Source organism: Acinonyx jubatus, chromosome A1 (genome assembly GCF_027475565.1).
Source record: "Acinonyx jubatus isolate Ajub_Pintada_27869175 chromosome A1, VMU_Ajub_asm_v1.0, whole genome shotgun sequence".
NCBI classification, from domain to species: Eukaryota; Metazoa; Chordata; class Mammalia; order Carnivora; family Felidae; genus Acinonyx; species Acinonyx jubatus.
Window position 1 is genome coordinate 210,427,052 of NC_069380.1, and position 25,061 is coordinate 210,452,112.

Consider the following 25,061-nt stretch of genomic DNA (forward strand, 5'->3'; position numbering starts at 1 on the left):
TCATGGGTTTGAGCCCCCATCGGGCTCCCATTGGCAGGTATAGAACCTGCTTGGGATTCTCTCTGTCCCTCCCCCACTCACGCTTGCTCTCTCAAATAAACTTTTAAAAAATTATGTTTTCCACAAGTGTGTATTACATATTTTTTTTAATACATAACAAAAGCTTTGAGAAAGCTATATATCAACTTAAAATTAAAGCACTTATCTCTGAGCAGTAAGAGAAAGGGATGATTATAATAGAGATCTGTAATGTTTAATTTCACCAAGACAAAATATACATATATGACTTAACACAATTAAAAATAATTTTAAATAAATAATCATTTAAAATCATAAGTGGATTTAGCTAAATGCTTTCTCAGACCAATTGCCAATTATTCCAGTACGATTTAACAATTTAACAGTGAAATCTGTTATCCCAACCCCCAGTTTGAAATACCACCATTATTCATAAACCAGTGGTTCTCATGCAGGGGCAGTTTTGCCCTCCAGGAGACATTTTCCTTTATCAGTAGTACTGAGGTTGAGAAACTGTCCTAAACCAGAGTTCCTTTTTTTGTGGGTCCATTTTGGCAGTTGTCTTTTATTACGCAGTCTGACTGTTTTGTTTTCTTGTATAGTATTAAACTCTTAACTATTAAAGCTTCAGAGTATGTTTAAAAAAATTTTTTTTTAATGTTTACCTGTTTATGAGAGAGAACATGAGCAGGAAAGGGGGGTGCAGAGGATCCAAAGCAGGCTCTGTGCTGACAGCGGTGATCCCTTATAGGCTCTAACCCACAAACCGTGAGATCATAACCTGAGCTGAAATCAGACACTCAAGGGACTGAGCACCCAGGCTATTCTCTGCCCCCATTTTATTTCTGCCCCTCATTGTAAACATCGTCTTGCACAGAAGAATTTCTCTGGCTTTTCTTATATGTTTGTTTTTCCAAATGAACTTTACTACAGCTTTGTTCAGTTTCTCCAAAGTTCTCATGATGTTTTTTAAGTAGTACTTCACTGAATTAATAAATTAGTTTGGGGCATATCACTTTTATAATACTGACTCTTCTTGGCCGAGAGTATGTGATATCCTGCTTGCTGAAGTTAATTTTACATACCTGCTCAGATTTGAATAGGTTGTATGCATGTTAAATTTTGGTTTGGGTTGTTTGTTTGTACCTACATATTTAATCTTTTAGAGGTTTTTTTTTCCTCCCCCCTTCACATTTTATTTTCCGGTTGTTGTATATATAAAAGCTATTAACTTTCGGTATTAATTTTGCAACCTGCCACTTGACTGCATTCCTTTATTTGTAATATTTTTTTTCATATGATGTTCTTGGGTTTTCTAATCTTAGAAACATAACTATAAATGATATTTTGCCTTCTTTCTCTTTTCTAATTTAATTGATACTTGTAGAATAAATAGGGAATATAATAATACTTTACATGCATGCTATGTTCATACATGCATTGAAAATGCTTCTTGGAAGAAGGAAAAAAAGTGCTTCTAGGTGTGAAATGTACTAATTAACATGATGATTAGCCTTTTATTGTAGAGCATGCGACTATTGATCTTCGGGTTATAAGTTCAAGCCCCACATTGGGCATGGAACTTAGATGAAAAAAAAAAAGTAAAGAGGGGCACCTGGGTGGCTCAGTAGGTTAAGCGTCTGACTCTTGATCTCAGTTCTGGGTTGTTAGTTCAGGCCTCACATTGGGCTCCCCACTGGGCATGAAGCCTACTTAAAAACAAAAAGTAAATAAAAAAAGAAGAAGCAGGAATGGAAATTGAACTTTACCAGATAATTTTTCAGGGTTTATTGACCTAAATGTATAGTTTTCCTCCTTTCAGTCTGTTCAATATCATATATAATACAAATAAATTATCTCATATTGAGCGAGCTTTGCGTTCCAGGGGTGATTCTCATATATATGAGAATATTAATGAACTATTAAATTCTGTTTGCTGATGGTCTGTTTAGGATTTTTTTTGGTGATAAAATTTTTTTCTAGTTTTATTTTTATCCTTGTTTTCAGATTTAGAATAAAGAATGCACTAATGGTATAAAAACAATCTGGAACCTTTTATTCTTTCTCTGAACTCTGAAACAGTTTTAATAGGATCAAACTACTACTGTCATTTGATGATACTGTTTTCCAATCTCTCTCTCTTTTTAATTTAATAAATTTTTATTTTCCAAAATGTTCATTTGGTGAGATCTCTTCATGCATGTTCACCAGCAGCTGAGACATCTCCACCCTTGGTGCTTCTGGTGTAAATTACTTGAGCTCTGTGCTTTGAAACCAGTTAGTAGGTTCTTTACTAACCAGCTCCTAAGGGCTTTCCTGGCCAAGAAAACTCAAATCTTCAGTCTGAGACAACAGCTGGAGTTATAACCTTATGGTTGGGAACTTCCTTACAGAGTGTCATATGTTGCTTTGTCGAACAAAACCAGGTTATCTATTGAGCTTGTCCCAAATTTTGCCTTTGGGCCACTTCTTTTTGGGCCCGATTCGTTCATTGGGTCTTTGTCTTTTTTGGCCAACTTTCTGCCATCTTTCTTTTTGTCCTTGGGTGACATTGTGAAGCTCAAAGAGCAGCAGCCACCTATTTCCCAGTGTCTTTCAAGAAATGGGGTAGCATTTTCTCAATTTTTTCTGTTGATTAATTAGTCTAATTTTTCTCTCTCCTGAGCTTCATTTTGGCAACTTCCATTTTCCTAGAAAAATTGACCAATTCAGCTAGATATTCAGATTTTTACATGATAGAATTTTGCTGTCTCAGGGTTTAAGTACTTGCAGCATCTTTATTATTTTGTTTCTTTGTAATTCTCCTTTTGATTGATCACACTAGCCAACAATTGTAGTTAGCATATAAGAGCAAAATGAATGAGTGTTTCAGTATTTATATGTGGTCAGAATTCACAAAATTCTTAATATATTTTAATATAAAATTGCATTAAGCATTACCTAACTTCATATTTTTTTAATGTTTATTATTGTTGAGAGAAAGAGAGAGCAGGGGAGGGGTAGAGAGAGAGGGAAACACAGAATCCGAAGCAGGCTCCAGGCTGTGAGCTGTCAGCACAGAACACGGTGGGGGGCTTGAACTCACAAACCCTGAGATCATGACCTGAGCAGAAGTGGGAAGCTTAACTGACTGAGCCACCTAGGCGCCCCCAAAATGGTTACTTATTTAGTTTGAGGCAGAGAGAGAGCAGGGGAGGGGCAAAGAGAAAGGGAAACACAGAATGCGAAGCAGGCTCTAGGCTCTGAGCTGTCGGTGCAGAGCCCAGTGCAAGGCTCGAATTTATGAACTACGAGATTATGGCTTAAGTTGATGTCGAAATCCCAACCAAGTGAGCCACCCAGGTGCCCCTCAGGTTTTTAGTGTATAAAAATAATATGCCCTATACATCATCATTTTGCTTTCTGCTTCCTTTAACTTCAGTCCTCTCCACCCAGGTGCCCTTGAGGCTATTTCACCTGATGGCTGATCTTTTGAAATCGTGTACATATAACAAAAATACACCAATTTTTTGATTATTTATAACACACCAGAATGTCAGTATTTTGACATTTAAAAATGTCTTATTTAGGCAGTGGTTTACTTTTCATATTATTTTTTCCTGTCCCCAAAGAATCAGCTCCTTGGGTTTATTTGCCAGATCTACCATTTTCCTATTTATTTCTAATTTCATCTCTTTATATTTTTTGGGTGGGGGGTTATTTTATTGTTCTTTTACAAACTTTTTGAGATGGGTACTTGTTTCATTCACTCTCTTTAATTCTAATTCCAGTATAGTTAACATACAGTATAGTTAACATACAGTTAATATTAGTTTCAGGTGTACAATGGAGTGATTTAACAATTCTGTACATCACCCAGTGTTCATCAAGACAGGTACACTCCTTAATCCCTATCACCTATTTCACCCATCCCCCCACTCTCATTCACTCTTTAATTATGTAGAGGTTTTAACACAGATTTTGGCTATATATGTAATATTTTCTTTTTATTTTCTATGTAATCTGAAATTTGTCTTCACATGGTCTTTAAGCAAAGAGTAGTTTTGAGGGAATTTTTGAATTCATTGTGATTGAAGGAGGGTTGCTTTTATTTCTGTAAATAAGCTCTAGTTTTTATAGCATTGTAATCTGATAAAGGTATTCTATTTACAGTTTTTAGAATTTAAAGTTTTGCTTTGCAGTCTGATATATACCATTTTTATAATCTATATGGGCACGTTAAAGAGGTGTTCTCAGTAAGATATTGGGGCACCTGGGTGGCTCAGCCAGTTAAGGGGACAACTCTTGATTTCGGCTCAGGTCATGATCTTACAGTTCATGAGATTGAGCCCTGCGCCCAGCTCTGTGCTGACAGCATTGAGCCTGCTTGGAATTCTCTTTTCTCTGCCTCTCCCCCTGTTCTCCTCTCTCTCTATCCCTCCCTCTCAAAATAAATCAATATTTTTTAAAAAGTTACAGTGGGGCGCCTGGGTGGCTCAGTCGGTAAAGTGGCCGACTTCGGCTCAGGTCATGATCTCACGGTCCGTGAGTTCAAGCCCCGCGTCGGGCTCTGTGCTGACAGCTCAGAGCCTGGAGCCTGTTTCAGATTCTGTGTCCCCTTCTCTCTGGCCCTCCCCTGTTCATGCTCTGTCTCTCTCTGTCTCAAAAAAATAAATAAACGTTAAAAAAAAAATTAAAAAAAAAGTTACAGCAAACAACATTCACTCCTTAGTTCAGTTTAATCATCTTTCTATATTTTTCCTTACATATATTTTGTCTACTTTGTTTATCCATGGATTGATGAAAGAATTAAAATCCGCTATTTCTATTGTATTTCTGTTTCCTATAGTTTGTGCTTTACTGTTTTGTTGCAGTAATAATTTTGGACATAAACACTTAATATAGTTTTGTCGTTGTGAATATGAACCCTTTCCCATTATAAAGGGCCCCCCGTTTTAACACTTTCTGCCGAGAGTTAATAAGCCTTGTTCATTGATTAATATTGAAACTCTAGTTTTCTTTTCGTTAGCATTTGTCTAGTAGGAGTGTATTTCGTGTTTCCTTTGTTTTCTTCTGTGCTTTACCATAATTCTTATTCTTTTCTTGTCCTTTTTATGTGTGAATTTTTTTCTTTTTGACTATTAATTGTTGCCCTTCTATTTTATATACTATTCTTATTCATCTATCTCTTTTAACAGTTTTAGATAATATCTGCCAACCTCTCACCTATAAAAGCTGAGAAAATGATCACTTATACATCCTCCCCTTACCCCTTCCTTCTTGGGTTTGTTATTTCTTTTGTTCATTCCATTTATTTCTTTAATGTATTTACACCTGTTTCTTGATTAACTTATCTTAATATATACTGATTCCATTTAGAAAACAGGTCAATTTACACAGTTACGCGTTTTAAATTTTAAAAGTGTAAAAATAACTACATTTACCTTCTGTAGCCATATTCTGTATGATTGTTTAATGTTCTATATTTTAATGGCTCAATGCCAACCACTAGGTCTTTTTACTGGGGCTTTGCCTTTTCATTTCCTGATTGACTGCATTTTATCATCAAATAGTTTTTATCAAAAGATGTGTAAGTTTTTAAAAATTTCTCACATTTGAGAATCTCTGCCAATCGCCATTACTTTAATGAGAAATTCATTGTTAGGTCAGTTTTTCCTCTCTCCATTTTTAGTTTTGCTCCACTATTTTCCAGCATTGTGTATTGGTAAATCTAAATTCAGCCTAATTTTTTTGCCCTGACGTTTTTTTTACAGGCTATTGAAAGAATTGTTTCTTTATTCTTCCATATCATTACCTTAACCAAATTATGTCTTGGAATCTATTGTTTAATATCAGCATTTTTTTTTTTTTTAATCTTTATGTCCTTTTGTCCTGGAGATTTGGTTTTTCTTTCAGTTAGGGGAGAAATAATCTTCCATTACGTCTAATTTTTTTTTTTAATTTTTTTAAAGTTTATTTCTTTTAAGAGGGAGCAGGCCAGGAAGAGAAGCAGGCTCCTTGCTGTCAGCACAGAGCCTGACCAGGACTCAAACTCTCGAACCCTGAGATTGTGACCTGAGCTGAAATGATGAGTCAGACACTTAACTAACTGAGCCATCCAGGCTCCCCTCTGATTAATAGGATTCTCTATTTTAGGGAAACCAGGTTTCCTTACGTTGGATTGCCTTTGTCTTGCATATCTTTTATCTTCGTAATTATCTTAAGTCTTGTTCTCTTTCCTCTTGTATCCCTATGATTGTCTCTTCGGCAGTACCTTGGTTTTCAGTTATGTTGTATTTTTCTTTACTATTTATAATTCATTTATTCTGTAATAATGTTATTTTATATTTCAGTGTGCTTTATTAGCTCTAATCTTGCTTTTCATCTCAACTTTGAGTTCTTAATTTTATTGGCTTTTTGTTGATCAGGTTCTCTCTTACAACTCAGAATGTTAGCAGAGAGATTCTTTCAGAACAGGTTTTTTGTTGTTGTTGTTGTTAAGTGTATTTATTTTTGAGAGAAAGAGCAGGCAGGGGCAGAGAGAGAAAAGGAGACAGAGAATCCCAAGCAGTCCCCACACTGTCAGCACAGAGTTGATGCAGGACTCAAACCCACATAGTGTGAGATCGGATGCTGAACTGACTGAGCCAACCAGGCGCTTCCACAGCAGGTTTTTAAATTTTTTTTTTTTTAATAGACATTAATTTTTTAGAGTAGTTTTTGGATCTTCTGCTCTCACATGTTCACTCCCTCCCTGTCAATATTCCTCACCAGAGGGGTACATTAGTTACAAGCAGTGAACCTGTATCGACACATCAACATCACTCAGTTCTGAGAATAGATTTTTCATCTCTGTTTTTCATGGTACATTCCACCCAAATATAGAGATGTAATGTCTAGTTTGTTTTTGTTTTTTCTTCTCCTTAGTTGTCCGTTCGATTACAAAATTGTTTTTGTGCTGAGACATCCAAACAAGAATTGTCTTTGAATCTGTCTGTGCCTTTTAAAATCCGTTTCTTTTTCTTCTCCTGTGAGCTCTGCTTTGAGGATTGTTTATTGGAAAGATATATGGATTTGCTGTATCCAGCCTTATTCCAGACATAGGCTGTGCTCTCTACTATATCTTGGTTGAATGTGCTGTGCTATTGTGTGAGGTAGATTCCATTGACACATTTCAGGCTTTAGTGTTCAAACCCAGGGTGGACACCTAGAGCTTTTTCGCCTATGCAGAATCTGCTCTCTTCCCCACCCCTACCCCCACCCCCGCTCCAAGCCTATTTACCTTCTCCTTGTAGAAACTACTTCCATTTCCCTGAACCAACAGAGTATTTGGGTATGTGATGCCACTTTGGGACACTTGAGAGTTTACAGCCATCCTTGGTAATAACATTTTTCCTACCCTTACTCCTTTGAAAGATCCTTTTTTTTCTTTTTTATCTACATGTTAGCCAGATGTCTGTTTAGAGATAATTAGATGTGGATAATTAAGATTCTTGTTCTTTCCTTCCTCCTTTCTGCAAGAGTCTTCAGGATGGTGAATTCTACTCTTTTCCTTTCTCTGTTAAGATGGAAGGGGAGGTAGAAGGAAAAGGGGTTTTTACATTTAGAAAAATTTCTTCTGGAATTACCTTCAATATGACTTGTTACATCTTTCCAGCCTCTCTGGGTTGGAAAGTTATTGCTATAATTTTTTGGAGTTTTCTCACTCAACTGCCACCCCCACCCCCATCTTCTGTCTAGAGAACCAAGTTGGGAGCTACATGGAGAGTTGCCCAAGGCCTGCAATTTCTTGGAAAGTTCTTTCACTGACCTTTTCCTCTGTTTTTGGTTGAAGCTGTTACATTTTTGCTTGGGTGGTATGTGTTGTAACATATTTCTTAATCATGTTTTAGGCCAGAGATGGTGAAGTTTGGGTTTGTGCTGTCACCTTAAGCAAAGAGTAACTTTTCTTGATTTCATAAAAGAAATTTGAAATTTTTTATGAACTTTATTATCTTTAGTTTTATTTAGCATTCAGATTATTTGAGTAAATCTTTAAGTAACAGTGCCTGCTTTTAGGCTTTCATTTACCACTACAGTGAGTACTGAAATGGTACTTTGCCTTCAGAGTAGTTCTTTTGTGCTAAACCCATGGTGATGAAGTAAAGAAAAGACAGAGCTGTTGTCAGGTTGGCCTGGCATCAGTGTTGCTATGTGGTATCTCAACCTCTTTTAGAATGGTATACCTCTATAATGGTATACTATGGTATAATTTACAAAGGACATATGATTATTTTTTTAATGTTTATTATATATTATATTTATGAACAGTATATATGAAGTTAAGGAATATTTTATAAAAAGAATAACCTGTCACAACATAGATGAACTTCCAAAATACTGTGTTAAGTGAAGGAAGCCTTAGACACAAAAGGTCACATTATGTGATTACATTTGTGTGAAATATCCAGAATAAACAAATACATACAGACAGAATGCAAATTGATGGGCTTCCAGAGACATGGGGGGAAAGAGGAAATGGGAGAAACTACTTAATGGATAAGAAGTTTTACTCTGAAATTATGGCAATGTTTTGAATTAGAGGTGTTAGTTGCACAACATAGTGAATTATTCACTTTAAAGTACTTGATTTTATTTATGTGACTTTTACCTTACTTTTTAAAAACTTGTATGTATTTATTTTTGAGAGCAAGTGGGTGAGGGGCAGAGAGGGAGAGAGAGAATCCCAAGCAGGCCCTGTGCTGTTGGCACAGAGCCTAACACGAGGCTCAAACTCATGAACCGTGAGATTGACTGGAACCAAGATCAAGAGTTAGACGCTTAACTGACAGAACCACCCAGACGCCCTGAATTTTACCTCACTTCTTTTGTTTATTTAAAAAAAATTTTTTTTAAAACGTTTATTCATTTTTGAGAAACAGAGCACGCAAACGGGGGTGGGGCAGAGAGAGGGAGACACAGAATATAAAGCGGGTTCCAGGCTCTGAGCTGTCAGCACAGAGCCTGACGAGGGGCTCAAACTCACAAACCATGAGATCATAACCCAAGGCAAAGTCTGATGCTTAACTGAGCTACCCAGGTGCCCCTACCTCACTTTTTAAAAGAATGATCTGCCAAATGTTAAAGGACAGTTCTCAAAGAGGCTGAGGGAACTGCCGTAATTCTTCTGCTTTGTGCTCAAATAGCTGTTGAAATATGTGATTATTTCTTTCTACATATTTTGTTGTGTTTTTTCCCAAGAATATAAGTAATTTAGATTTTAGTGGTGGTGGCTTATGGTAAGAGAGTTCCTATCACTTTTTTCTTTTTAAGTAATCTTTACACCCGACATGGGGTTTGATCAAACTCGCCACCCTAAAATCAAGAGTCACATCCTCTACTGACTGAGCCAGCCAGGTGCCCCCTGCCTGTAACTTTTAGAACCAGTGAAGAGTTTTTAAATGATAGGACACTGACATTCAGGGCGAAGAAATAACATTGTCTTAGCTTGTAAAAGAATCAGCAAATTACACTTGAAGGGTATTGTCTCATTCACTTTAGTTTAAAAATAATAATGTAGCACTTAGCTACCCCCCAACAAAAACCATCTACTTAAACCATCTACACATGTACCCCCTAATCACCAAAAGCTGTAAAAAAATTATTCTCACAAGCCATGACAATTTTTACCAAGAATTGTTGAGTCTGAAATGAGGTGTTACTGCATAAATGTAATACAAAAATACAATATCCTGCAAATGGACATGGGAATGAAAGTCTGTCATGCATGTATCAATATTAACCTGTGTCAACTAGAATATAGAAATTGATTTTGTGTATACAGTTGCTTGTTGTAAATGATATTCATAAAGTCCTATTTTATTATTACTAACATCTTCATCTGTCAAATGGGAATAATAGTCCTATCTGCCCCTAAAAGGTGATTGTGGGAATTTACATTGGTTAATGTACATAAGAGCTTAGAATAGTGCTTAGTTTATAATAAGCACTCAATAAGCATTAGTTTTAATAAAGAGGATAACTACTATTATTTGTTATATAACCAGACTTCCTAGTGTTAGATTGTGCTTACATTAAATATAATAGCCCTATTGTAAATCTTTGAGCTTGTCAGTTGTATGCTAAAAAAGGGTTTACCCGTTTACTTTGCCACCAAATGAAAGTATCTGTGTTCTCACAGTCTCAGAAGATGTTTTTTTAAGTCAGTGGGACACTTGGCTGGCTCAGTCAGTGGAATGTGCGACTCTTGATCTTAGAGTTGTGAGTTTGGACCCCACATTGGGTGTAGAGACTACGTAAAATCTTTTAGGGAGGCCTAGGTGGCTCAGTTGGTTGGGTATCTGACTATTGATCTCAAGTCTTGATCCCAGGGTTCTGAGTTCAAGCCCCATATTGGGCTCCACACTAGGTATGAAGCCTGCTTAATTAATTAAATCTTTAAAAAGAAAAGAAAGAAACTAATATCCAAGGAAACTAGTTAACTGGTCTGGATCACCCATTGATAAAGGATATACATTGCAATATAGTTGTAGTTTTTAAAAACAAAAACATTTTAAATCAGACCTGGGTTCAAATCTCAACCTAATTTTTACAGTTTAGCTGCATAACCTTGGAGAAGTTATTTAACGTCTTTAAGATTTTTCCCCCCCAGTCTTTAAAATTCAGGTATAGTAGCATCTAGTTATGAGGATTAAATTAAATTATGCATTTAAAGTGCTTATTAGCACGTGGGACACCTGTGTGGTTCAGTCGGTTAAGCATCCCAACTTCGGCTCCGGTCATGATCTCACCTTTGGTAGGTTCAAGTTCCGCATCTGGCTCTGTGCTAACAGCTCAGAGCCTAGAGCCTGCTTCACATTGTGTCTCCCTCTCCCTCTGCCCCTCCCCTACTTGCGTGCACGCGCTCTCTCTCTCGCTCTTGCTCTCTCTCACAAAAATAAATATGGGCGTGTGGTGGCTCAGTTGGTTAAGTGACCGACTTCGTCTCAGGTCATGATCTCACAGTTTGTGGGTTCAAGCCCCATTTGGGGCTCTATGCTGAACACTTGACCGGAGCCTGGAGCCTGCTTCAGATTCTGTGTCTCCTTCTCTCTCTGCCCCTCCCCCACTTGTGCTCTGTCTCACCCTCTCAAAAATAAACAAACTTAAAAAAATTCTTTTTAAATAAACATTTAGAAAAATAAAAATAAAGTGCTTAGCATAAAAAATAAAGTGCTTAGCATGGTGCTTGCCACATTGTAAGCCTAATTAGTACAACTAGAGATGAGAAGGAAAAATAGGCTTCATAAGTGGTTTGGGTTACGGGGCAAATAATTTTTTTTTTTTAAACAATACACCAAAGAAACATGCAATACTGCCAGCATTGGATGAAATCCTGGGCCACAAGTCTGCACACTCTTTGGCAGCTCCTCCTGTGATAGCAGAACCTATCATTTCACCTTTATTGTTTACTGTGACCCTTCTGTTATCTTCAAAATAGAAAAACACACCATCTTTTCTCTGGTATGACCTTCATTGACAAATTACCACTGCTGGTCGTACCTTCTTTCTGAACTCTGGTTTGCCTTTCTTCACTGTGGCCATCACCATGTCACCCACAACAGCAGTGAAAAGTCTGTTCAGTCGTTGCTTGATCTCCTTCACAGAGACGATACACAGTTTTTTGGTTCCTGTGTTGTCAGCACAGTTGATCATGGCTCCTACTAGAAGACCTAGGGAAATCCAGAATTTCACACTGAAGGACCCACCACATCCTCACTTCAACATCTTGAATGCCAGAAAAGAACCCATGAGTGTATTTGTGTAAAAGTTTATTTATTTTGAGAGAGGGAGAGAACAAGCAAGCAGGGGAGAGGCAGAGAGAGGGAATCCCATGTAGGCTTTGCGCTATCAGCACAGAGCCTGATGCGGGGCTTGAACTCATGAGTCATGAGATCATGGCCTGACTTGAAACCAAGAGTCAGACACTTAACTGACTAAGCCGCCCAGGAGCCCCTCCCCCCACAAGTGGCTTTTAAAGCAAATATTAAAATTGTAGATCTCAAATAATTTAATATGGAGAGCTTTTCTCTCTCTATAGCTTCAGCTACCAAGATTCTTTATAATCTAAATATTATTTCTCTTGATTCTGTTCATCTTTAATGTTTACTTTTTACTTTCAAATGCATACATTTCAGAGTTTATAAACCACGTGCATACTATTTTTTTGCTTTCCCAACTGTAGACATTTGCTTAGAAAATAACCATGTTCTGAAGAAAATTAATATTTTTATTTTATTTATTTTTTATTTATTTTTCATTTTTTTAACGTTTTTATTTTATTTTTGAGACAGAGACAGCATGAACAGGGGAGGGTCAGCGAGAGGGAGACACAGAATCTGAAACAGGCTCCAGGCTCTGAGCTGTCAGCACAGAGCCCGACGCGGGGCTCGAACTCACAGACCGCGAGATCATGACCTGAGCCAAAGTCGGCCGCTTAACCGACTGAGCCACCCAGGCGCCCCGAAAATTAATATTTTTAAATTGCTTGTTTCATAGCAAATGATCTCAGAAGGCAGATCGTTGACCTAGTTTTATTGTGGGTATTTATATATTGACTTTGGTTTTCCACAAGTAATTTATTTCCTTCTTGGTTTTTAATTAGTCCATACCTTTATTTGCAAGTGTAAATCATAAATCCTCACTTTTCAAGGTTAATAAGTAGATTTTGATAAAACTTTGAATTACTTGAAACACACCCTGTGTCTTGACATACCAAGACTACAGCTGATTATTTAATACTTTTTTTCTCTTAACATTTTCTAAAAGTACTTATTAAAAGTGTGAGGTACAGTTGACCCTTGAACAACGTAGGGGTTAGGGGCACCAATCCCCACACAGTTAAAAATTCGTGTACAACTTTTGACTGCCCAAAAACTTAACTACTAATAGCCTGCTCTTCATGGGAAGCTTCACAAATAACACAGTCCATTAACACATTTTGTATGTTGTATATATTACATCCTTTGTTCTTATAGTAATGCCTAACTTTTCTTAAGTTCTTTTGATACATCAAGGCTACATTCATCTTGTTGTCGTTAATGTTGATGTTATTTATTTTGAGAGAGCGAGCGGGGAAGGGACAGAGAATCCCAGGCAGGCTCCCCACCCAGCATGGAACCCAACACAGGGCTCAATCCCATGACCATGAGATCATGACCCAAGCCGATAACAAGAGTCAGACGCTCAACTGACCGAGCCACTGAGGTGCCCCTCATCTGTCTTTTCAAATTATCACAAATGTCCAAAATATTGTCCTGCTTATTTATTAAAGATTTTTATTTTTAAGTGATCTCCACACCTAATGTAGGACTCAAACTCACAACCCTGAGATCAAGAGCATGCTTTACTGCCTGAGCCAGCCTGGTACCCGTCTAATATATTTATTTTTACAAAATCCATGTATTGGTGAACCCACACCAGTCAAACACATGTTGTTCAAGGGTCACCTATATTTGTGAAAGCTGCATATTTTGTAACTCAGTGTTGTATTTTGAGCACAGCATCAGGAATTTTGATAATTACCACCTTTAATTTCTCTTATGACCAGGACTGTTCTCACATTGTTTTCAAAAGCATTTTGTTTCCTAAACATTTATTGAGTAATTTCTACATGTTGGCTACTTATGCTAGGCACAGGAGTTCAAAATAAATGACACTGATCTTCTCTTCAATGATTTCACAGTCTGTTGAACATCTTAAAATAGTACTTGATTTGTCTAAAAAGAGAGAGCCATTTATTACACATTCATAGAGTTGTCTGAGTAACTGAAGCTGATTCCTTAGAATTCTCAAAAATTTTTTAGGTTTATTTTTATTTATTTTGAGAGAGAATAGAGAGCAAGTGGGGGAGGGACAGAGAGAGGGAGAGAAAGAATCCCAAGCAGGCTCCTTGCTCTCAGCTCAGAGCCCAGTGTGGGGCTTGAACTCCCAAACTGTGAGATCATGACCTGAGCTGAAGTCAGACTCTTAGCTGACTGAGCCATGCCACCCAGGCACCCCTAAAATTCTAAAAATTTCTAAATGACAATCTTTAAACAAAATGCTTGAACATCTTCCTGCATTCTTCTGAGTAAACTGAACCATCTTAATTTATTTCATTGTGATTTGCATTTATCATATGAACATTCATTATTTTCATTTTTGTTAATCAGTGTCTCATGCTGCCGGCTATTATTTTTGTACCTGTTAATTGCGTACTGTTTCTTTAAATTTCCAACTCTCTTATAATTTATTCCTAATTTGTTTGGGGCTACTTCTCCACATGTCCAGACTTTTTAGTTATTGCTATTTAAAGATCTGACTAATGCAGGGGCACCTGGGTAGCTCAGTTGGTTGGGCATCTGACTTCAGCTCAGGTCATGATCTTGCAGTCTGAGTTCAAGCCCCACGTCGGGCTCTGCGCTGACAGCTCAGAGGCTGGAGCCTGCTTCAGATTCTGTCTCCATCTCTCTCTGCCCCTCCCCTGCTCTCACTGTGTCTCTGTCTCTCAAAAATAAAATTAAAACATTTTAAAATTTTTTTTAAAAATCTGACTAATGCAGCGCCTGGGTGGCTCAGTCAGTTAAGCCTCCGACTCTGCTCAGGTCCTGATCTCACTGTTCACGAGTTCTTGGGCTCTGTGCTGATAGCTCAGACCCTGGAGCCTGCTTCACATTCTGTGTCTCCCTCTCTCTCTCTCTCCGCCCTTCCCCTCTTTGCACTCTCTCTCAAAAATAAATAAAAACATTATTAAAAAAAAAAACAATCTGACTAATGGCCTTAGGGTGAATAGGTTGATATGGTAAATCTCAGATTATATAACTTCATAAGCATTTTAGGTACACAAAAATAGATTCTGACTAAGGTATTTTCAGCTTCATTATTTTTGTTTTGTTTTGATTTTTTCTTTTTTTTATTAATTTTTTTTTAATTTGCATCCAAATTAGTTAGCATATAGTGCAACATTGATTTCAGGAGTAGATTCCTTAGTGCCCCTTGCCCATTTTGCCCATCCCCCCTCCCACAACCCCTCCAGCAACCCTCTGTATGTTCTCCATATTTAAGAGTCTCTTCTGTTATGTTCCCCTCCCTGTTTTTATATTATTTTTGCTTCCCTTCCCTTATGTTCATATGTTTTGTATCTTAAAGTCCTCATATAAGTGAAGTCATATGATATTTGTCCTTCTCTGACTGACAAATTTTGCTTAGCATAATACCCTCTAGTTCCATCTATGTAGTTGCAAATGGCAAGACTTTATTCTTTTTGATTGCCGAGTAATACTTCATTGTGTATGTGTGTATGTATATATATATATATATATATATATATATATATATATATATACCACATCATCTTTATCCATTCATCCATCGATGGACAGTTGGGCTCTTTCCATACTTTGGCTATTGTTAATAGTGTTGCTATAAACATTGGGGTGCACGTGTCCCTTTGAAACAGCACACCTGTATCCCTTGGATACTTACCTGGTAGTGCAATTGCTGGGTCATAGGGTAGTTCTGTTTTCAGTTTTTTGAGGAACCTCCATACTGTTTTCCAGAGTGGCTGCACCAGCTTGCATTGCCACCAACAATGCAAAAGAGATCCTCTTTATCCGCATCGTAGCCAACATCAGTTGTTGCCTGAGTTGTTAATGTTAGCCATTCTGACAGGTGTGAGGTGGTATCTCATTGTGGTTTTGATTTGTATTTCCCTGATGCTGAGTGATGTTGAGCATTTTTTCATGCGTCAGTTGGCCATCCAGATGTCTTCTTTGGAGAAGCGTCTATTCATGTCTTTTGCCCATTTCTTCACTGGATTATTTGGTTTTTGGGTGTTGAGTTTGATAAGTTCTTTATAGATTTTGGATACTAACCCTTTATCTGCTGTGTCGTTTGCAAATATCTTCTCCCATTCCATCAGTTGCCTTTTAGTTTTGCTGATTGTCTCCTTCGCTGTGCAGAAGCTTTTTCTTTTGATGAGGTCCCAGTAATTCATTCATTATCATTTTTTCAATGTTTATTTGTTTTGAGAGAGAGCAAGTGGGAGAGGGGTGGAGAGAGAGAGAATCTCAAGCAGGCTCCATGCTGTCAGCACAGAGTCCAGCGCAGGCTTGATCTCAGGAAGCTTGAGATCATGCCCTGAGCCAAAATCAAGAGCCAGATGTTCAACCAACTGAGCCACCCAGGTGCCCCAGCTTCGTTATCATTTTAAGGATTTTATTGTAGTTTCAATCTGTTTAGTTTCTTTAAATATTATATTGGTGGTCATACTTTTTAAATTTCAGTAAAAACTATCACAAAATGCAAAAGGCCATATTTTATATTTGTTCCATTTGTGTGAAATGTCCAGAAAGACAAATCTGTAGAAATAAAAAGTGGTTTACTGGTTGCCAGGGGTTGGAGGAAAGGGAAAATGGATAATGATAGCTGGTGGATATGGAGGTTTTTTGCGGGGGTTGGGTGGAGGTGATGCAGTATTCTGGAATTAGATAGTGATTGTGGTTAACAACTTTGTAAGTATACTGAAAACCACTGAATTATACTCTTTAAAAGAATGGATCTTATGTGAATTATATCTCAAGTTTTAAAATCTAAATTAAAGCAAATTTTCTAATAGACCATTCAAACCATATTCTGAAGTGGTTTCTTTCTAAATCTATACTTTTACTTTTGTCTTTTATTCATTGGTTTAGATTTTGAGTCTCTCAGATGTAATTTATTTATAGTGAAGGCATAATTTGTATTTTCCTTAGGGATAATATAAGTGCAGTTGTGCATTAAATGAAAATTTAGATAATCTACATTGTTTTTAAAGAAAAAACAAGTCTTCTTTACTTGAGATATTGATCTACTCTAACTGTAGGTATTAAGGAACAAACATGTGACCCCTAAATATCTAAAGAATTTTAAGGACTGTCATTTTAATAGGAAAGACCAGCAATACTTAAAACTCTAACAAACCAAACTCAATTAATTTATTTTGCATTTTTCTTCATTAAGCATAAATTATAATATCTTTTTAAAGTGTAGGGGCACCTGGGTGGCTCAGTCGGTTAAGCGGCTGATGTCGGCTCAGGTCATGATCTCGCGGTCCGTGAGTTCGAGCCCTGCATCGGGCTCTGTGCTGACAGCTCAGAGCCTGGAGCCTGTTTCAGATTCAGTGTCTCCCTCTCTCTGACCCTCCCCTGTTCATGCTCTGTCTCTCCCTGTCTCAAAAATAAAAAAAAAATAAATAGATAAAGTGTAAATTATATATTGCCTCATGAGTTTTGTTTTCATTACTTGTTTTATTTCATTTTGATTGTTTTTATATTTAATTTTCTGGTTTTGTGATTTGTTCTATGTAACGTTTTCAGTATTTAAAACTTTTAACAGCAACTTAATAAGTAATTTTTCATTCTGATGTTTGAAAATGAGTAATTCCTTTGGCTGTAAGTTATTAAACACAGTTTTTATTTTTTTATTTTTAGGCTATGGAGTTACTAGTCGAGAAGGCGATCAGTAGTGCTTCTAGTCCTCAGAGCCCTGGAGATGCACTGAGAAGAGTTTTTGAGTGCATTTCTTCAGGGATTATTCTTAAAGGTAAGTTTTGGCTCATTTTTAATGTTTGTGCATTTGATAGTTGAATAATAACTCTTTCTTTTACAAATGGATAATGCTAATGCCTTTTTTTCTCTATGGTGATTGTAGGTAGTCCTGGACTTCTGGATCCTTGTGAGAAGGATCCATTTGATACCTTGGCAACAATGACTGACCAACAGCGTGAAGACATCACTTCCAGTGCACAGGTACCAGTGTATTCCTAATCCCAAAGTTTTGTTGGGTCACTGCCCTTAAGGTTTTTTGTGGTGTGTGTGTGTGTGTGTGTGTTTTAATGTTCATTTTATTTTTATTTTTGAGAGAGAAGGAGGGACAGAGAGAGAAAATCCCAAGCAGGCTTCGCACTGTTAGTGCTGCGCCCTGTGCGGAGCTTGAACTAACTAACCGTAAGATCATGACCTGAGCCGAAACCAGAGTCAGATGTTTAACTGACTGAGCCACCCAGGTGCCCCAAAGTTTTATCTTTTTTGTAATTGTCCTTTAGAAATCATTGTATAGTATTTTTTTTTCTTTTCAAGTTTTTAAATTCTAATTAGTTGGGGCATCTGGGTGGCTCAGTCATTTTAGTACCCAGCTCTTCATTTCAGCTCAGGTCATGATCCCAGAGTCATGATATTGAGCCCCATGGCAGTATTAATGCTGAGTGTAGAGTCTGCTTAAGAGTCTCTCTCTCTCTCTCTCTCTCTCTCTCTCTCTCTCTGCCCCCGTCCCCTGCTCGCTCGCTCTCTCTCTCTCTCTCTCTCTCTCAAATTTAAAAAATAAGTAAATAAACACACACAGATAAATTCTAGTTAGTTACCATACAGTAAAATATTGGTTTCAGGAATAGAATTCAGTGATTCATTACTGACGTATGACACCCAGTGCTCATCATAAGTGCCTTCCTAATACCCACCACCATCTACCACCCACCTTCCTCCATCAACGTTCAGTTTGTTATCTATCTTTGTCTTTTTATGTTTCGTTTCCCTCTCTCTTTTTTTTCCCTCCCGTATGTTCATCTTCTTCGTTTCTTAAATTCCACATATAAATGAAATCATATGGTATTTATCTTTCTCTGACTGACTCTAGCTCCATCCACGTTGCAAATGGCAAGGTTTCATTCTTTTTTTTATACTTTAGAACTTTTTCCTTAATGTTTATTTTTGAGAGAGAGAGAGAGAAAGAGAAAGCTCACACACAGGAGCAGGGGAGGGGCAGAGAGAGAGAGAGAGAGAGCGAGCGCGCGCACCAGGATCCGAAGCAGGCTCCACACATCCAGTTGAGGTTCGAACTCAGCAACCGTGAGATGACCTGAGCTGAAACAAGTGTCGGATGCTTAACTGACTGAGCCACCCAGGGTCCCCAAAGATTTCATTCTCTTTGATTTCTGTGTGTGTGTGTGTGTTTGTGTGTGTGTGTGTGTGTGTGTGTAGTGTTTATATATACATAATGTGCATGTGTGGGTATTTATCAGTCAGTGGACATTTGAGCTTTCTCCATAGTTTGGCTTTTGGTTAATAATGATGCTGTAAACATCAGGGTGCCTGTACCCCTTCTAATTGTTTTTTGGTTGTTGTATCCTTTCTGTAAATACTTAGTAGTACAATTGCTGAGTTGTAAGGTAGTTCTATTTTTAAGTTTTGGGGAACCTCTATAGTTTTTCCAAGTGGCTGCACAAGTTTATTCCCACCAACAGTGTAAGAGGGTTCCCCTTTCTCCACATCCTCACCAACACCTGTTGTTTCTTGTGTGTTAATTTTAGCCATTCTGACAGGTGTGAGGTGCTATCTTATTGTGGTTTTGATTTGTATTTCCCTGATGATGAGTGATGTTGAGTATCTTTTCATGTGTCAGTCAATAGGATGTCTTCTTTGGGATGTATAGTATTTTTTTGTGCTTCTTTAGTAAGCCCTTGGAGGAGATATAATTTAAACTAGATTTCGCTAATATAATCTTAACTGCATTATTTTAACTATAATTTATATGTCTAAGTAAGTATATTATATAAATATAAAAATACCTCTGTATTTTCAGTGTCTTATTAAATCTGAATATTAGGTTATATATCATGATCAGTTTAGGAACTGTTTATGTCCTCTGGTTTTAAGAAGTGATGTGCTGTGTGGTTTTTGGTAGTTATTCCTATAATTTAGCCTCCCCTGCCACTGGAAAGGCTGTCTAATGTAGTTAATTAAAAATGTAGTCTCTGGAGTCAAGACTCTCTAGGTTTGAATATAAGCTCTTCCATCTTATCTATAAAACAAAGACCAAAGCAGTATCTGTCTCAAGCAGGATTTGAGGGAGGATTAAATGAGTTAATGTGTATAACTATTAACTGTATCTGATATATGGAAGGATCATAATAAATGTTAGCTATTATCAGTTAACAGTTTTATTAGAAGAATTATGGAAAGGAAAAACTGTGTGAACCTAATGGAAAAAAAAAGTCTAAAACTCCTATAACTTTCCTTTTTTTTATTCCAAAATTGTACTAAGGGGAGAAAAGGCAACTAGCTATGAACAGAAATACTTCACTCTAAGATATTAAGTTGTTGGGCTTAAGTTCTTGATTTGTTGTCTCTTCTGGCAACGGTAATTTAGAATTTGAAAGATGTTAAGATTAAATTGTGTCAAAAGTATATTAAGGGGTAATTGGTAGTAATAGAACCTTATGATTATCTTGCAGACTTTATACAATTACTAATTCGTGTGTATTAGACAAGTTTTGTTTTTATTTCTCTGGGTTTAATTTTTTTGGGATGAAGATGGTTACCCTAAGTGGCTTTCTTTCTTCCTTGGTACTTAAAGAAGGAATTACTTACAAATTCTAAGGGAAATGAAATTTACGGTTGGGAACAGGGCATTCGAAAACGAATAGAATTCACTTTTGAAAGGCACTTTTTTTGTTTAAACGTGACTTCGAAGAAAGTGGTCTGACTTTAGGAGGTAGTGACAGATGTCCTTGTTAATAGTGAAGGAGTTAATTGCATTATTCCATTTCTGTAACATTCATAAAATAACATAAATACAGAGATGGAGAACAGAGTAGTGTTTCCTAGGAGTTTGGGATGGGGGTAGGGATTGTTACAAGAAAGGGAGTCTTACAGTGATGGCACAGTTTAATATCTTTTTTTTTTAATGTTTGTTTATTTTTGAGAGACAGAGAGAGACAGAGCATGAGTGGGGAAGGAGCAGAGAGAGAGGGAGACACAGAATCTGATGCAGGCTCCAGGCTCTGAGATGTCGGCACAGAGCCCAACACAGGGCTTGAACTCACGAACCGCGAGATCATGACCTGAGCCAGAACCAAGAGTCCGACACTTAACTGACTGAGCCACCCAGGCGCCCCTAAAGTTTATTTTTTGAAAGAGAGCGTGCACAGTTGTGCATGTGAGCAGGGGAGGGACAGAGTGATTGAGGGAGAGAGAGAATCCCAAGCAGGCTCCACACTGACAGCACAGAGCCTGATGCAGGGCTCAAACTCAAGAACCATGACTGGAGCCAAAACCAAGAGTCAGACTCTTAATCGACTGAGCACCTGGGCGCCCTATGGTAGAAATGTATTAATATTCATTATTGTATACCAGGTATCTTTGGATATTTTCTGTTAATACAGAAAAAAATTACTCTGTTTATCTTTCATAAGTCTCTCTCAGAGAATTTGTATTCTGTTATGGTAAATATTCCTAGTTCTGGCTTCAGAAAGTTGCCTTATAGCTTAAAGGAGATAGAGAAGCACCCACTACTGGTGAAAATCCGGAATTACAAACTAAATAGAATACCTTATCAAGTCCTTATGAACACAGATGATTTGGGGACTTTTAGGATTTCAAAAGCCAATATAATGTGGCACAAAGTTCTAAGGAACTGAAATTGTATAATTGGGGAAAGTTTTAGAATAGTAAATTCTCACACAGATGACTATAACCAACAACTGTATCTCAGCTGAAGAAAATCAACAGGTATTAAAAATATTCTCAATAGCAGCCATTTGGAAAACAGACTCCGAGGTATATTCCCAAGACAACCGAAAACATGTCCACACAAAAACTTGTACAGGAATGTTCGTAGCAGCATTATGCATAATTGTTAAAAAGTGGAGACATCCCAAATGCCCATCAACTGGTAAATGAATAAACAAATACGGTATATATTCTGTACAGCGGAATATTATTTAGTCATTTAAAGGAATGAAGTACTGATACATGCTATAACATGGATTAACCTTAAAAACCTTATTCAGTGAAAGAAGTCAGACACAAAGCTATATAATGTAGGAGTCCATTTATATGAAATGTCCACAGTCTGCAAATCTTGTAGACATAGAAAAGTGGATTAGTGGTTGTCACTACCTAAGGGTGAAGGGGTTGAGGAATGACTGCCATTGAGTCATAGTTTTGCGGGGGGCGGGGAGTTGTGTGTGAAAATATTCTGAAATCAGTGGTTATGGTTGAACAACTTTGTTAAGTATACTAAAAAACACCGTACATTTTAGAAGGGTGATTCTTAGGATATGTTAATTATATCTCAAAAAAATAGTCTGGGGTGCCTGGGTGACTCCGTCAGTTAAGCTTCCCACTCTTGGTTTCAGCTCAGCTCATGATCTCACGGTAGTGAGTTTAAGGTCCAAGTCGTCAGGTTCTGCACTGACAGCGCAGAATCTGCTTGGGATTCTCTGTCTCCCTCTCTCTCTGCCCCTTCCCTGTTCATGTGTGTTCGTTCTCTCTCTCTCTCTCTCTCTCTCTCTGTCTCCGTCTCTCTCAAAAATAAATAAATAAATGTAAAATTAAAAAAATAGTCTAAAGACGCCTGGGTGGCTTACCGTCAGTTAAGTGTCTGACTTCAGTTCAGGTCATGATCTCATAGTTTATGAGTTTGAGCCCTGCATCAAACTCTCTGCTGTCAGCACAGAGCCATCTTCAGATCCTCTGTCTCCCTCCTCCTCTCCCTCCCTAACCTCAAAAATAAGTAAACATTTTAAAGAAGTAGTCTAAACAGTTACATTGAAGGTTATAACCATATAGTAAAATTTGCCATATAATCAGATGATTACATCTTCTTGAATTAGTTTATTCCCAGAAATTTGAGGAGTAGATTATGTTTTGTGAAATCTTGTGACATTGATGCCTAACATATGTATGCCTGTGCGTACATAACCATGTAATGAAATTTTTATTTTTAGTTCATGAAGTAACAAGTTAAAGAAATGGCCTTCTTTAAACCTGAGGAAGTGTGTACATGTATATATGTGCAGCCTATACACATGGTCATCCACAGAAAAAATGGGAAAATACATGACTATAAACCAAACAGGGATTTACTGTATGAGTGAGAGACACTTTGTTTTGCTGCATATTGTTTCAAGGCTTTAAAATTTTTTTTTAATGTTTGTTTATTTTTGAGAGAGAGAGAGAGAGGGAGACAGGGTACAATCAGGGGAGAGGCAGAGAGGGAGAGAGACACAGAATCTAAAGCAGGTTCCAGGCCTCGAGGTGTCAGCCCAGAGCCTGACATGGGGTTTGAACTCATAAACCCTGACGTCATGAACTAAGCTGAAGTTAGGTGCTCACCTGACTGAGCCACCCAGGTGCCCCTCAAGATTTTTTCAAATGAACATAATACTGAATTTTTTTTAAGATTTATTTTTTAATTTAGGTTTTAAAAAGCAAAATAGCATGTATACAGAAAAGTCTGAACATATAAAACAAGAACAGTATTTCACAGTATTTCAGTTGTGAAACTAATATTATTGAAGTTATTTCACCAAATATGCTTTTTTATATTGTTACATGGAGACCTAAACCTAGTTAAGAATGAATATTTTTGTCTTTAAAATTAACTCTGAATTTTGGCTCTTTTTGTTGCAGTTTGCATTGAGACTCCTTGCATTCCGCCAGATACACAAAGTTCTAGGCATGGATCCATTACCCCAAATGAGCCAACGTTTTAACATCCACAACAACAGGAAACGAAGAAGGGATAGCGATGGAGTCGATGGATTTGAAGCTGAGGGGAAAAAAGACAAAAAAGATTATGATAACTTTTAAAAAGTTTCTGTAAATCTGCAGTGTTAAAAACAACAGGTGCCCATTTGTTGGTTGTTTTTCATTCATAATAATGTCTACTTTGAAAAGTTTATCAAGAATTTAAAGAATTTCATGGAAGAACCAAGTTTTTCTGTGACATTAATATCTTAATGTACAGTGTTAGGTATTATATTGAATGGAAAGACACCCAAAAAAAAAATTGTGCTCCAACTAGGGGAAAAACAGTGGTTCAGATTTTTTCCCCATTATTTTGGTTTTATTTACTGGTTGCCCTAGCTCCCCCTATTTTTGTGTCTTTTATTAACTAGTCTTATTAAATCTTTACTGTATTTAATGCAGTATTTGTGCTTCAGTTGCTATGTGTATTTTGATATTTTTATTTAGTTTTGTTTGCTCTTTGACACTAGATGTTACTTTGTGTTATAGATGATATCCTTTGCCCTTCTTAATATTTTACAGCAGTACGTTTTTTTGTAACGTGGAACTGCAGAATTTTTTCTTTTTGTTTTATTCTGTATGTGACGGATTTCAACACAAAAAGTTATCCTGCCATTTAAGTGCTCAGAACTGAATGTTTCTGCAGATCTTGTGGCATTTGTCCCTAGTGTGATATATAAAGGTGTAATTAAGACAGATTTCTGTTAATCTAATCAAGTTTGCTGTTAGTTGTGCATTAGCAGTATAAAAGCTAATATATACTATATGGTCTTGCAACAGTTTTAAAGCCTCTGCATAATTGATAATAAAAATGCATGACATTTTTGTTTTTAATAGACTTTTAAAATTATAATTTTAGGTTTGACACGTAGATCTTTGTACAGTTGACTTTTTGACATAGCAAGGCCAAAAATAACTTTCTGAATATTTTTTTCTTCTGCATAAGTGGAAAGGGCATTTTTCATATATAAGTGGGCTAACCAATATTTTCAAAAGAACTTTATCATTGTGCAACTAACAACAGTAACTAGCCCTTAATTATGATGACAGTTCCTTATTGGTGTGTGTGAGATTACTCTAGCAAACTATTACAGTGTAACACAGTTGAATGATTCCTCCCCCTGCCCATCACCCACATAATTTACAGTTCTCATAACAGTGAGGTTGATAAAGTATTACTGATAAAAAATTAAGGTTATCTAAGGAGAAAAACCAGAAAATTATTTGGTGTGGCCATCTTACATGCTTATGTGTCCTACAAAAAGCTAAATATTCTAGCAGTGGTGTAATGAGAAGTTACATCTTACTGTTGATGTATGTATGCTCTGGTACACAGATGTCATTTTGTTGTCACAGCACTACAGTGAAATACACAAATAAAAACTTAAATTCATATAATGACTTAAATGTATTATATGTTAGAATTGACTCATAAACTACTTTTGCTTTAAAATGACTTATGCTTCAGTAAAACCATAT

The 25,061-nt window shown here is 36.9% G+C and overlaps 1 protein-coding gene and 2 pseudogenes across 5 annotated transcripts in view; 1 reads left to right on the forward strand and 2 right to left on the reverse strand.

Annotated features, from left to right (window-relative positions):
• Positions 1-24,980, forward strand: part of ZFR (zinc finger RNA binding protein) — an 83,841-nt gene extending 58,861 nt beyond the window's left edge. For 4 of the 5 annotated variants that reach the window (XM_053201704.1, XM_027075031.2, XM_027075048.2 and 1 more), the window contains 3 exons: positions 17,487-17,598; positions 17,707-17,804; positions 23,466-24,980. In XM_053201704.1, coding sequence (XP_053057679.1) covers positions 17,487-17,598; positions 17,707-17,804; positions 23,466-23,645 — 390 coding nt within the window. In that variant the 3' untranslated portion in view covers positions 23,646-24,980. Of the gene's footprint in view, positions 1-17,486; positions 17,599-17,706; positions 17,805-23,465 lie in introns of those variants that run through there. The other variant, XR_008289860.1, reaches the window with a different exon arrangement.
• On the reverse strand, positions 2,101-2,666 carry LOC106979743 (40S ribosomal protein S25-like; annotated as a pseudogene).
• On the reverse strand, positions 11,296-11,763 carry LOC106979742 (60S ribosomal protein L23-like; annotated as a pseudogene).
• Positions 24,981-25,061: the final 81 nt, after the last annotated feature.